General features: G+C 42.3%; 1 protein-coding gene across 2 annotated transcripts in view; it reads right to left on the bottom strand.

The window, feature by feature from the left end:
- Positions 1–640: 640 nt before the first annotated feature.
- LOC132994650 (cyclic nucleotide-gated cation channel beta-3) overlaps positions 641–14,887 on the bottom strand; it is a 30,355-nt gene continuing 16,108 nt past the window's right edge. For both annotated transcript variants that reach the window (XM_061065139.1, XM_061065141.1), the window contains exons 7-17: positions 14,610–14,696; positions 14,465–14,529; positions 13,696–13,818; positions 4,435–4,576; positions 3,975–4,134; positions 3,796–3,893; positions 3,634–3,717; positions 3,434–3,552; positions 2,781–2,933; positions 822–972; positions 641–717 (exon numbers count right to left, since the gene is read on the bottom strand). In XM_061065139.1, coding sequence (XP_060921122.1) covers positions 697–717; positions 822–972; positions 2,781–2,933; positions 3,434–3,552; positions 3,634–3,717; positions 3,796–3,893; positions 3,975–4,134; positions 4,435–4,576; positions 13,696–13,818; positions 14,465–14,529; positions 14,610–14,696 — 1,203 coding nt within the window. In that variant the 3' untranslated portion in view covers positions 641–696. The remainder of the gene's footprint in view (positions 718–821; positions 973–2,780; positions 2,934–3,433; positions 3,553–3,633; positions 3,718–3,795; positions 3,894–3,974; positions 4,135–4,434; positions 4,577–13,695; positions 13,819–14,464; positions 14,530–14,609; positions 14,697–14,887) is intronic.

Here is a 14,887-nt window from a genome sequence, read left to right as displayed (position 1 = left end):
ATTATCTAAAAGAGAGATAACGTTTGAAAGAAGACCTGGAAGTTTGTCTTTAAATGAAACGGATCCTGATGCTGCTGGGTCGCTTCAGGCTGAGTCTCTGTGTGGCTAACAGGATTAGCATGAGCAGCTCTCTCTCTCTGTCTGAACGGAGAAACACAACAAAGCAGTCGGAGTCACACCGTACTTCAATCACAGAGCTATTTATTTAAACTCATTTACACATTTCATACAGTGAGTGTTATTTATCTGCATGCAGAGAAGATGAAGAAATGTTCAGGTTTAGAACTGACAACAGAGGACGTTCAATCACATGTTTACATCCACTGTAGTACAATGCTTTATACAGAATTTCATACAAATTTAAACGCTCACTTTAGAAGTTTAAATCATCGTTTTCACTCGTGCATGATGCAGTTGAACTCTGACCTCCAGCTCAGTGAGTTCAGTTTTAATTAAATTTAAATGTTTTAGTGTTAAAACCTCTCAACAAACATTTTAACCAGAGCTGCTTAGTCTTTCTCTCACCTTACCTAAAATGGGATTATTTTATGTTCTCATATGGTCATAACAGATTTTTCACGTTTACATATAACAAAATATTTATTTTAAAACACTCAGTACAAAACAGGACTCAAAGGGTTCAAATCAAACACTGACTCCCAAAAAGGAGTCATAAAGTGATTCTCCTCACAGTCCTCACTGGCCGGCAGCGGTACTCTGAGCAGGAGACACAGAAATAATGATGGTTAGTCTAACAGTCAGGATATGTGTGGTGACTTTCAGAATAAGAGTGGTGACTTTCAGAATAAGAATATTGTTACCTTCATTTTCTCGATAAGTCCTTTGTTAAAATTTCCTCCGAATGCTCGCAGCAGTTTGGGCGTTGGAGGTTTGGGTCCAAACAGAGCGAGTCCTTTCTTCTTATCTTCATCTGCTTTAGCGGCTGCAGGACCCTTGGCCTTCATTAGCTTCCTGTACAAAGGAAGGATCAAAGTTAGGAACACATTGGTCTAACGCTCTGAAAAACTGATCAGTTCACTCAAGTATTCTAAGAGTGGGAAAAAGGTGAAGATTTCATGAAAGACAAAAACATGATAATGGCCCCTGAGGGCGAAAAAGAAGAATTGATCTCAAAAGAATCTGATTTTGTTTGTAAAGTTTAACTGTTAGAAAGAAAATAACGGTCGACATGAATCCCTTCATTGGTAAAAGTGATGCTGAGATGTTTTCCACTTTTTTATATGAACTCTAGATGAAGACTTTCAACATCAGGCCAGTCAGACAGGAGGTGACGTCACCCTGCAGGTTTCTCAGCAAAGTAGTTCCCCAGGGATCTTTTCTGGGATCACAACAGTTTTCAAAAAAATTAGAGACCTAAATATTCACCATTATCCAGATGACACTATAGCACATTCCTTGCACCCTCATATAGGCATGTGCTCTCTTATTTACACTGTGTCATGACTTTTATCTTACAGATGTCGTCTTTATCGGTTGTGAATGTCTGCAGTGACTATGGGATGTTTTTCAATCTGACCACTGACAGGTGAAGTGGCTAACATTGATCATCTCTTAACAGAGGCACCTGTGTGATATGTTAGGCAGCAAGGTGTGATATGTTAGGCAGCAAGTGAACATCTTGTTCTTGAAATTGACGTGTTGAAAGCCGAGAAAAACAGGCGAGTGTGAGGATATGAGAACTTTCAGAAGAGACAACCTCAGAGCATCTTTAAACAGCAGTTCTTCGGGGTGTTCAGAAAGACCAAAGGTGGTCCAACGAAGGAGAACAGGTCAACCATGAACACTGTTACGGGCGGCCGGGTTTATTGATGCATTTGGGGACTGAAGGCAGGATCTCTCTGCCCTTCCACGTGCTTACTTGGAAAGCATGAGGCAGGAACAGCGCACATTCCTGCCCTACCCGTGCATACAAGGAAAGCTATAAGGCAGGGAGAGAAGCAGCAAACCCCCACAGAACATCAATGACAAGCATGACATTGATGGTAAATGGTAAATGGACTTGAGCTTATATAGCGCTTTTACACTGCATGTCACACCTACACATTCACACACTGATGGTAGAATAATCCATCAGAAGTAACTAATCCCATTCATACACAGCCACCCAAGCAGTGGGAGCAATTCAGTCTTGCTCAAGGACACATTGGACATGCTGTCCTGCTGGGGATCGAACCCTCGACCTTCCGGCTTGCAGAGGGAGCAGCAAAAGTAGGCAGGCTAGAGCAGTTTAAATAAGGCGGCATATGTACTATTTGGCCAATAGGACGCTTTGAAGCAAATCAACTGTTACCAAAACTCTGGCATGATAGTCGAGTTTGACCTGCCTGAACTAATGCTGTGCTCCATGTCTGATAGAAAGGTGTCAGAACACACAGTTCTTATGTTTGGGGCATTAGACCGTTTAGGGTAACCACGCCGACCCCTGTCCAACATCAATCACCACAACAGTGGGTACGTGAGCAGTAGACCTGGACTACAGAGTGATGGAAGAAGGTGGCCTGGAGGAACAACTCAACATGTCCTCCAAAATCCCAAGATCTGGATCCAACTGAGCATCTGTGTGATGTGCTGGACATCCGAGTGGAGGCCCCACCCAACAAATAGGAGGACTTAAACACACCTTCAGAGGTCTTCAGGAGTCCATGACTCATCAGGTCAGGACTGCTTTGGTCCTGACCTGATGAGTATATACCATGACCATATTCACATGGGAACATCAGAATGATCTAAACAGGTTCATCTTCTGGGCTCAGACTCACCGTCCCTTCCTGGCCAGAACTTTCTGAGACTCGGGGTAGTGGACCAGGATGTCAAACAGGTCCTTCTTCTCCAGGACGAAGAGGTTAGCGAAGCCGTAAGCTTTTACGTTCGCCGTTCGCCTGTTTCCTCCGTCTTTGGACGACTGCAATAGACTGAGAAACAAAGACGTATGTGATTGGTTAAAGATCTCAGACAATCTCTGGTTTTCTGGAAACATTTTATATTTTCAGTCATTTTGGAGTGAGGACTTTGTCAATGGTTTATATTTATACTTCCAAGTTCCTCATTAAACACTACAGTCAATTTAAAGGTATGTTTTATACGGAGCAACAGAGTGAAAAAACAGAACTTTTTATACAACAGGAAACAGAAGATGTTGGTAATTGTTTGCATTGTGGAGCTTCTCAGGGATCTGTGCTGGGTCCTTTCCTTTTTGTTTAAATAAATAACTTTTGATGCATATCTTTTTTTACTAAAAGCAGAAGAACAGAGTTGTATACACAAAGAGATATTGACACAGCCCATGTGTATACTTCTCACAGTTTTGTGCATAATAAACATCTCTGATGTCAGATTGTAAAAGCTGGATTTACCATGATTGCCTGCTAAATGCTGTGTTTTCATTCTTATCCACATGTCAGATTAATCTCACCTGATCTCTCCGAACACACAGCCGGCCTTCAGCGTGACGAACACGATGCTGTTGTCAGGTCCTCCCACCACCTGCACCGCCCCGCCCTTTATGATGTACATCTCTTTACCAATGTCTCCCTGCACAGCACAGGGCGCTCATTAACATGCAGAAAAGACACAATATAGCATATTCATGTTTATTATCTGATCAAAATGGACCTTCTTGACCACAAAGTCTCCGGGTAGATAGATGATAGATTTGAGTCTCAGCAACATGTCCACCAACATCTGCTGGTCACAGCCCTGCAGGAGGAATGTCATGTTTGTTTACTTTCTGTCCAAACTTCAGTACGTCTGTTTTTATTGTTTTGTGTCAGGCACCTTGAACAGATCGATCTTCTGGAAGGTGGAGAGGTTGATGTCCACAGCGATGGCAGTTTTCATCACCAGCGGCATCTTATCCAGCAGCTCAGACTCGTCTGGAAACAGCAAGAACAAACAGAAGGGTTTTATTTGAATGTCTAACAACTTAAGAAAAATAAGACTCCAGAGTTACTGACCCAGCATGCCCTGAGCGTCCCAGGTGTAGGTGTACCAGGTGCGGACTCGGTTCTGGACCTGAGAGGGGATGCGATTGTTGACCATGTAGGACACGGTGTTGTCCATGGAGGACCTGAAATAGGTCTGACCTGCCGTGGCTGCTCCGATGACGTCCCTCATCTGACGTATGATGGTGTAGAAAGAGATGAACCAGACATTTGATGACTTTTCTTGTTGAAATGTCACGTTCAGCACATTTCACACGTTTTCTGACGGTCAAGACTTCACAGGGAACCAATGAGGAACAAAAACAGCTGGAGTGACGGTGACAGGGTGTTAGTAAAACTAAGACGAGTGAGGGCTCGATCATCTATCTCTACTTCACTATGTTAATGAGACAAACAGAGGTGATGACATGCTAATGTAGAGATGCTAATTTCTATCCATGCTGGGACTCTATGAGGGGACTCTTTTTTTTACCTGTCCAATCAAACTGGAGAACACAAAGACGCCCGTGAAAAAGTTAGTCATCTGAAAGGAGATCTCAAAGACGGTGTGAGGTTCAGGTAGACCCCCGATGTTGATCAGACTGCGGACAGCGAAGTAGTAACAACGCAGGTACCTGTGGAGAGGGCGGAGTTAAAGGGGCTTTAAAACACTAATCTACCTGTCGACTGGAACGATAGAATAGGTGTGTCTGTGTGTTATTTGTCCCCTTTTTGAGATTGATTCCCTTGATGTCTTGCTTTAATATATTCAAGAGAACTCCATCAAAACAAAAGGCGACCACAAAGAAGGAAAAGTTTAAGATATTTAAAATACACTACCTGTCCCAGAATGACGGACATAAAGAATGCTCCAAAAAGATAGTTAGTCATCTGAAAGACCAGCCCAACAGGCAGCTCAGCGATCATCAGCACGGACTTCTTGGCATAGAAGAAGCAGCTGAGGTAACTACAGCAGCACATAGAGTACAGCTAGAGGAGAGGACGGTATCCAGGTATCCAGTGTCCAGACTTTTTTGACTGGGTGGGACTCACTAGGGTCACTCACATGCAGGAGTGGCATGACGTAAAAACGTTTGTCCAAAGTCACACTTTCAAGTTCTTACTAGAGGCACTGTTCGTCATTTTACCAGAAAGCAAAGTTAAAATTGATTTTAAAAAATCAGCGCTTTGAGTAGATTCAAGATTCAAGATTTTTATTTGTCACATGCTCATACAGATGTGCAGTGAAATGTAAGGACTGTTCCGCAAGGCCATGCAATAAACACTCAAATTACTAATACACATATATACAGTAAAATAAAATATAATGTAAAAAATAAAAAAATTATTATTTGAATGTACAAAATATTAAATATAGAATAATGTAAACAGTGTAAAGTGTCCAGAGTAGTCAGAAGACGAGAAAAACGATAACGATCAAGTCCATTTACCAAGTCCTTTTACCAAAAAAAGGACTTGACCAGGAATGACCAAGCTTCAAGGAGCAGAGGAGCTGCTACGTGCTACGTACTACGGGTGAGCGTATTGCATAATTCCCTGTTCTGTTCTCTGCTGTACTGTGTTGCTCAGTGCTGATTGTTAGAGCTAAAAGCTTAATTGTTAATTTTGCCTAGTTTCTTACGACTGTTGTTTCCAACACACTGTACGTTCAGACAAACAGAAGTAATCGAAAAGCACTCTTTCTCTCTAGCAACAAATCTGCTTAACAGTTTTGTTTATTTTAGCTACCTACTCTTAGCCTAGCTTAGCAGTTAGCCTTATTTACAATGGCTTATTTTTCCGTCTCTCCCTCTCCTGCTCTCTCCTGCTCTACGTGTCAGATGTGTACTCCTCGTCCTCCTTTAGTGATAATGATACATGTAAGAAATGTAGTTTATTTTTAGCTTTGGAGGTGAGGGTGTCTGAGTTAGAGAGACGGCTCCGCACCATTGAGTCAGAGTCATCGTATGCAGCAGTAGTTAGCCAGCCACCTGTAGCCGGTGCGGGCCGACATAGCTTGGCTTCCCCCCCGGTAACTCCCGAGCAGCCGGGAGGCAGTGGCTGGGTTACTGTCCGAGGGAAGCATAGTCGAAAATCGAAGCACACGGTTCCCCACCAACCACTTCACGTTTCAAACAAATTTTCCCTACTCAGCGACACACCCGCTGAGAATAAAACTCTGATTATTGGAGACTCCATAGTCCGAAATGTGAAGCTAGTGAAGTCAGCGGGCATAGTTAGGTGTATACCCGGGGCCAGAGCGGGCGACATCGCATCTCATTTAAAGTTGCTGACAAAGACTAAAGGTAGATTTGATACAATCGTAATTCATGTGGGCACTAATGACTCCTGACTATGCCAGTCGGAAGTCACTAAGGTTAATGTGGAGTCGGTGTGTACTTTTGCTAAGACGATGTCGGACTCCGTAGTGTTCTCTGGTCCCCTCCCAAATCAGACCAGTGATGACATGTATAGCCGCATGTCATCACTCAACCGCTGGCTGTCGAGGTGGTGTCCAGCACATGATGTGGGCTTCATAGATAACTGGCAGTCTTTTTTGGGAAAACCTGGTCTGCTAGCTAGAGACGGCATCCATCCCACTTTGGACCGTGCAGCTCTATTATCTAGAAACATAGCAGAGGTTATTTGTCCAAAACCTTGACAACAACACAAAGTTCAGACCAGGAGGCAGAGCTGCAGTCTTACACGCTTCTCTGCGCCTCCCTTAGATCTGTCTCCCAGTCACTATAGCTGTAATTCTGAATCGAACTGTAGTTATACTATAGGTACTGTGTCCGTTCCCCGGTCCAGACCCGTTTTTATAAGTCAACCAAACGTAGAAAAAAAAGGCTTAAATCGTCAAAATCTCATTAGAATCAAAACTACGAATACGATTTTGCAAAAAAATCAGAAAATTCACTGCGGACTTTTGAACATTAGGTCCTTAGCATCCAAATCTCTTTTAGTGAATGATCTGATATCAGATCAGCACATTGATTTACTTTTTTTGACTGAAACCTGGCTGTGTCAAGATGAATATGTTAGTTTAAATGAATCCACTCCTCCCAGTCATTTTAGTACTCATATACCTCGAGACACCGGACGAGGTGATGGATTAGCAGCTATTTTTAATTCTAGTCTTCTAGTTAACCCTCGACCAAAGCTGAATTTTTCTTCTTTTGAAAGCCTTGTTCTTAGTCTTTCACATCCAGTCTCAAGAACCTTTCAGCCAGTTCTAGTTGTTGTAGTTTACCGCGCTCCTGGCCCATATTCTGAATTTCTATCTGAATTTGCAGAATTCTTATCAAATTTAGTCCTTAGCAGTGATAGAATAATTGTTGTAGGTGACTTCAATATCCATGTGGATGTTGATAATGATAGCCTTAGCACATGTAATTTTTAGACTTTATTGGTTTCACCCAGGGTGTAAACCAGGGGTGCCCAATAGGTCGATCGCGATCGACCGGTAGATCGCAAAGGTAGTGCGGGTAGATCGCGCACCATTAAAAAAAAAAAAAAAAATTCGATTGACGTACAGGGCGGCCAGTCTGTGTTCATTGGGTAAACCGTTAATGACAACTACTCTCCTCTCTTCTAACAACACGGGTCACCACCAGGTCACCACGTAGAAAACATGAGCTAGCTTACGGTAAAATTATAGCAAGCCTTCAAAATTATATCTAGGCTACTAAAGAAGGAAAATGAGTGAGGGAGCCGGACCAAGTAAGAAACCAAAAACTTACCATTTCCATGCGGAATGGGAGGAGGATTTTTTTTTCACCATGTCATATTCGAAGTGCATTTGTCTGATCTGTCAATCTACCATTGCTATTCCAAAAAAAGGGAACTGTTCAAGTACGACACTGATTTCCCTCCGAGAAGCGAGCTGAGAAAGAGAAGGGTGACTGAACTAAAATCGTTAACCGGACAGCAGTAATTTTTCACATGTGAATTTAAAAGTAAAGGCAGCCACTGAAGCATCGTTCCGGGTGAGTCACTCCATCATTAAGCATAAAAAGTCCTTCCAAGAGGGAGAGATGGTCAAAGAGGCCTTCGTTGAGGCAGCTGACTCGTTGTTTCAGGACTTTAAAAATAAACCCGAAATATTATCTTCAATCAAAGCTCTTCAGCTATCAAGAAGTACAGTGACACGGCGCTGTGAAGTAATGGGAGATGATTTGACACAGCAGCTGTGGAAGGACATCGCGGACTGTGAGTGTTTCTCGTTGCAATTAGACGAGTCAACGGACATAAGTGATACAGCCCAATTGTGCATTTTTATTCGGATGGTGTTTACCGATATGACTGCAAAAGAGGAGCTGTTAACAATACTGCCCATGAAGGAACACACGCAGGGAGAGGACATTTTTCAGTCTTTCAAAAACTTTATTTTGAAAACCCAGCTCCCGGTGAGCAAATTAATGTCAATCACCACGGACGGTGCGCCCGCGATGGTGGGCCGCTTGAATGGATTTATTGCCAAGTGCAGGGAAGACGATGCTTTCCCGGACTTCCTTAACTACCACTGCATAATACACCAACCAGCATTATGTGCAAAAATGCTAAACATGAAAGAGATAATGGATGTGACAACGAAAATCGTCTGTTCTATTCGAGCGAGATCTCTTCAAAGACGGCTGTTTCGTGCACATCTGGAGGAGGCTGACTGCAGCTACTCTGACCTGTTGTTACACACTGACGTAAAATGGTTTAGTAGGGGGAAATTCCTGCAGAGATTTCGAGACCTCTGTCCGGAGATAAAGGAGTTTCTTCTTGTCAGTAAAAATGCAGAATACAAGCCACTTAATGACGATCAGTGGCTGCTTGATTTGGCGTTATTAACTGATCTCACTAACATGCTGAATGAGCTCAATTTAGAGCTGCAAGGAAAAGACAAAACCGTGGTCAACATGATCAGTTCAGTTAATGCTTTCAAACGTAAAATGCAACTTCTGTCCTCAAAGATGCAGCGCCATGATTTGGGGAACTTTCAAAACCTCACATCAGAGCTGGAGACCCAAGGGAAGGCGTGTGCGCAACTTGACAGTGCGCGCTACACAGAGCAGATTGAAAACTGTCTGTCAGACTTTGACAGACGGTTTCAAGACTTTGCTTTACTCGAGCCAATCGCCACATTCATGTGCTACCCATTTAGGGAAGATATTGAGGTTGATTCACTTGCATCAAAAATTGCGACACTTTTTCACCTGAACTCGTCTGCAGTGGAGGATGAGATGTTGACACTACAGGCTGACATTCAGCTGAAGTCCAGGGCTCATGGACAGTTTTGGAACTTACTCAAAGAGGAAAAGTACCCAAACATGAGAAAATGTGCTACCTCCTTGACTGCATTATTCGGCTCTACTTATTTGTGCGAGTCAGCCTTTTCCCACATGAAGATTATTAAGTCCAAATACCGTTCCACCATGACTGATGATCATTTGGAAGCCTGTTTGAGGCTGGCTACTAGCAGCTACTGTCCGGACTGTGCAACCCTGGCTGACTCCATTCAGTGGTTAGTCATCAGAGTAACGTAGTGACCATAAATGTAATAAATTGTATTGTACCATAAGGGTTAATGCAGTGAGTCAAGGTATGCCAACATATATATAAAGTATATTCAGTATATATGTATATATATATGTATATATATATATATATATATATATATATATATTTATAAATACATATATTTAGCATATTTGAATGCAGGTAGATAATTTTGACCTGGTAATTTTAAAAGTAGCTCGCAAGCCAAAAAAGTGTGGGCACCCCTGGTGTAAACGAACCTACTCATCGTTTTAACCACACCCTGGATCTTGTTTTAGCTTATGGCATTGAAATCCAAAACATTAAAATTTTCCTCGAAAATCCTCTTCTATCAGACCATTTCCTTATTACTTTCGACATTGTCCTACCAGAATTATCTCTGCTTAATAAAAATGTGCTCTCTAGAAGTTTATCTGATAGTGCTGTAGCTAAATTTAAGGAAGCTATTTCAGCTGTTTTTGATTCAGTACCGCGTTTCAACCCAGTTGGAAACTCTTGATAGCTTTAGTCCCTCTCAGCTAGATCAGTTTGTTGATAGTGCAGTGGATTCGCTGAGAGTTACTCTTGATTCGATTGCTCCCCTAAAACAGAAGGTTATCAAATGGCAGAGACTAGCTCCATGGTTCAACTCAGAAGCCCGTACTCTAAAACAATCGTCGCGAAATTTTGAAAGAATATGGCGCTTGACCAAAACGGTAGAATCTCGTTCATTCTGGCAGGATAGTCATAGAAAATATATGAAGGCTCTACGTCACACTTGAGCTGCCTACTACTCCTCTCTAATCGAGGAAAACAAAAGCAATCCTAGATACCTTTTCATCACTGTAGCCAGGCTGACAGAGAGTCATAGCTCCACTGAGCCTTGTATTCCTTTTGCCCTCAGCAGTAATGATTTCCTTAGCTTTTTCATAGGGCTGGGAAACGATTAAAAGTTTTAATGGTGTTAATCGCATGAGTTCCTGTGATTAATCGCGATTAATTGCATTGTTATACACAAAATCCAATAATGAATTCAAAAGTAGTGTATAGCGCACTTTTATTGTAAATGTACTTCTCAACTTAAACAATGTAATCAAAGCAAATAAATACAAAACTAAAGCTTATTGCATTCGTTGCAGTCTGCACGCAGAGTGGTGTGGGTCTCCTCTCTGCTCTCTGACTGCAGCTGGGTCTGCTGCGCGAGGCTAGACTGTGAGTGCTTTTGGAAGGGGGAGGGGCTCACGGCAGCACCCGCTGCTCGTTGAGGACAGTAACTGCAGAGCAATACGTGCTTTCACGTCAGTTTCTTACACCAAAAAAAGTCTCCAATAACACCAGAAAAAGTCGCTAGATTTGTCGCAAGTAGCTGTTGACAAAAAAAGTCTCCAAGGGGGTTTGGAAAGTCGCCAGATTTAGCGAGAAAGTCGCCAAGTTGGCAATACTGTTTCTCCTCTTTCCTGTGAGCGCCGCAGCAGACATGCGCAGCAGTAAGATACTAGGCTCGCTCACGATGGAACTTTACAAAATAAAAGCTAGTGAGCAACAGACTTTTACAATAAGAAAATAAATAATAAAAACTGCGTTAATGCGAGACAAAATAATTGTCAGCAATAATTAATTAATGAGTTAACGCGAAAATAACGCGTTAACGTGCCCAGCCCTACTTTTTCAACAACAAATTCTAGATATCAGAGACAAAATTGGTAACCTCCTGCCCTTACCTGGTGCAGATACGTTTGATACGGCAGAGACAGTTCCAGGACCAGATATTAGTCTAGACTGTTTTTCTCCAATCGACCTTTCAGAGTTAAATTCAATTATTTCTGCATCGAAACCGTCAACCTGTCTTTTAGACCCAATCCCAACCAAGCTGTTTAAGGAAGTCTTTCCCTTAGTTAGCAACTCTATATTAGATATGATCAATATGTCTTTACTGGCAGGCTATGTACCACAGTCATTTAAAGTAGCGGTAATCAAACCTCTACTCAAAAAACCTATTCTAGATTCAGGAACTCTAGCTAACTATAGGCCTATATCCAACCTTCCTTTTATCTCAAAGATCCTGGAGAAAGTGGTAGCTAATCAGCTGTGTGACTTTCTCCATGACAACAGTTTATTTGAGGAGTTTCGGTCAGGATTTAGAGTCCACCATAGCACTGAGACTGCACTAGTTAAAGTTACAAACGATCTACTTCTAGCTTCAGACAGGGGACTTCTCTCTGTGCTTGTCTTGTTAGATCTTAGTGCTGCTTTTGACACCATTGACCATCAGATCCTATTATACAGACTAGAACATTTACTTGGAATTACAGAGACTGCTTTAAGTTGGTTTGAATCCTACTTATCAGACCGATCTCAGTTTGTACATGTTAATGATAAGTCCTCTATGCACACCAAAGTTTGCCATGGAGAGCCACAAGGTTCAGTGCTTGGACCAATTCTCTTTACATTATATATGCTTCCTCTGGGAAATATTATGAGGAAACACTCCATACAGTTTCATTGTTATGCAGATGATACTCAGCTTTATGTATCAATGAAGCCTGATGGCACTAGTCAGTTATGTAAGCTAGAAACGTGCCTTAAGGACGTAAGGACCTGGATGACCAGAAATGTTTTGCTACTTAACTCAGACAAGACTGAAGTTATTGTGCTAGGCCCTAAAAAGCTCAGAGAGACTTTTTCTAGTGATTTGACTGTCCTTAATTACATCAGCCTGGCATCTAGCACCACTGTTAGGAATCTAGGAGTTCTTTTTGATCAAGATATGTCCTTTAGCTCTCACATCAGGCAAATTTCAAGAACAGCCTATTTTCACCTTCGTAATATATCCAAGATCAGGAATATCTTGTCGCAAAATGATGCAGAAAAACTAGTTCATGCATTTGTTACCTCCAGGTTGGATTATTGTAATTCTCTTTTGTTAGGGTGCTCTGGTAAGTCTCTAAAGACTCTTCAACTAGTCCAGAACGCTGCAGCTCGTGTACTGACTAGAACTAGGAAATGGGACCACATCACTCGTGTCCTGGCTTCTCTGCACTGGCTCCCTATACAGTCTAGAATAGAATTCAAGATCCTTCTTCTCACTTACAAAGCTCTAAATGGCCAGGCACCATCTTATCTTAAGGAGCTACTAGTGCCGTACTGCCCCTCAAGAACATTACGGTCCCAGAATGCAGGCCTGCTAGTGGTACCTACAGTCTCTAAGTGTACTATGGGAGGTAAAGCCTTCAGTTATCGGGCTCCTCTCCTCTGGAATCGTCTTCCAGAGGCAGACACAGTCTGTATTTTTAAGAATAGACTTAAAACTTTCCTTTTTGATAAATCTTATAGTTAGGGCTGGTGCTGGTGTAGACCAGCTCCTAGTTATGCTGTTATAGGCTTAGACTACCGGGGGAACTGGCACCTTGAGCTCCTCTCTCCCTCTCTCTCTCCCTCTCTCTCTCTCTCTGTGCATATACAGTACATCATATTACTGCATGTATCTATCTATAAATCTCAGTCACTAACCACCTACTTTCCTGGGAGCTCTTGAGCTCTCTTAGGCTCCTCGAGATCGTTGGTTGACGGCCAGCCAGAACATGTTATTTGTAACATAACAATGAGTGAGGTCTTTTTTCCTGCTCTTTTGTAATGTTAAAAGACAACGAGTAAGGTATTTTACCTGCTTTTTGTAAAGTGTCTCGAGATAACACTTGTTATGAGTTGATGCTATACAAATAAAAATTGATTGATTGATTGAATTGAAGTCCATTTACCAAGTCCATTTACCAAGTCCATTTACCAAGTACTTTTACCAAGTCCTTTTACCAAGTCCATTTACCAAGTACTTTTACCAAGTCCTTTTACCAAGTCCATTTACCAAGTTCAGCTCTAGCTCAGCTCCCTCTTCACCACAACGACTCGACACAGCGCTCACAATACTGCTGACACTGAAGCAATCCACTTGTCAATCTCACAGTCCATCTTACCCTCACTGTGAACCCTGAGATACCTGAACTCCCGGAGAGAGCAATCCATCGTGTTCCATGGCCTCAGGCCGGGATTCAGAAATATCCCATATGTTTGAAATGAAACAGAAGTTTTCATTTGGACTTCCTGCTCTCAGTCTAAATGGTGGTTGAAGTATTCATATTGTAAGCAGTCAATGGAGCAGATTACCCGTACTTTAAGGACCTTCAGATCATATAAACATGCTTCGTTATGAGAACATAAAGGTACTTACGCGCTGCCCAGGCCCGAATAGACCCATTTGGTCAACCCGATGCCCTGATAGTCTGAGGCCACGTAGTAGAAGCAGGCGTTGATGTGGAGCATAAAGAGCAGGTATCCGATGGTCCGGATCACTCTGACAGAAGAGGAACGTTACTTCATTCTGTTATTCTGTGTGTTTAAACAAATACTGACTTTAAAGTTTAGAGACATCTGACACTGAAAGGCCACCGTTACCATTGGGGCCATGACAAATGCCCTCTTCCGATTTGACGTACTGAAAGTCATTCTGAGGGGTCAAATGTTCGACTTCTTTAGTTAGTGCATTTGGTTTCAAGACTTTTTAAGGAGCCTAAGTTATCATTCAAATGAATATCACCGTTACAATGAATGCTAGGCGAGCTGTAGAAGATAACTTCTTTGCTAATCACTCGCTCGTTGACGGCTCCGCCCAAATATGGCCATTTTACAACTGTAGTCTACCAACCAATGAGGGGCTTTAAGATACCTTCTTCTTCACAGTCTTTGATGGGTATATCGATTTTTATTTTCAGATTATTGGTCCTTCTAAAAACTCTGAGGATTGTGTTTCTGAGAGATGACAGATCCCCTGAACGTGACCCGTGGTTATCTGAAGGAGCCTAGCAATGAAGGGAACCAGAACAGAAACTGAAGCTACACATTCACTGAGAAGTTATTCCTTCTTCACATGTGTGTTTAAATGTTGACATCTTGTCTTTGTCTTCGGGGTATCTATGAAAAGGTCATCATCTTAGACTGACCTCCAGATGTAAGCTTTGGTCATGATGCTCTCCAGACGGTCACTGAACTCAAAGAACGTGTCTGCCTGCAGAGGAAGCATGAACAAGTCAGCTGACTCTCCCACAGGATGTCCACAGAGGAGAAGTACTACCTGAGGAATCTCACCTTGAGCAGACGATTGGCTCTGAAGATGGATTTAAAGCCAAACTGTAAGTAGAGCAGGTCGAAGGGGATGAGGGACACCATGTCCATCTGTGAGCAGAGAGACTATGTCACCATACCAGATTCTACAAGAAATTATTCCAGTAACCATCAAACAATACCAATACCTGTTGATACCACGGCAACAAAAAAAAGCCTCTCTCTCTCTCTCTCTCTCTCTCTCTCTCTCTCTGTCTCTCTCTTTCTCTCTCTCTGACTCTCTCTCTCTCTATGTGTATATA

Source organism: Labrus mixtus, chromosome 19, assembly GCF_963584025.1.
Source record: "Labrus mixtus chromosome 19, fLabMix1.1, whole genome shotgun sequence".
Classification (NCBI taxonomy): Eukaryota; Metazoa; Chordata; class Actinopteri; order Labriformes; family Labridae; genus Labrus; species Labrus mixtus.
This window is presented reverse-complemented; position numbering and strand designations above follow the sequence as displayed.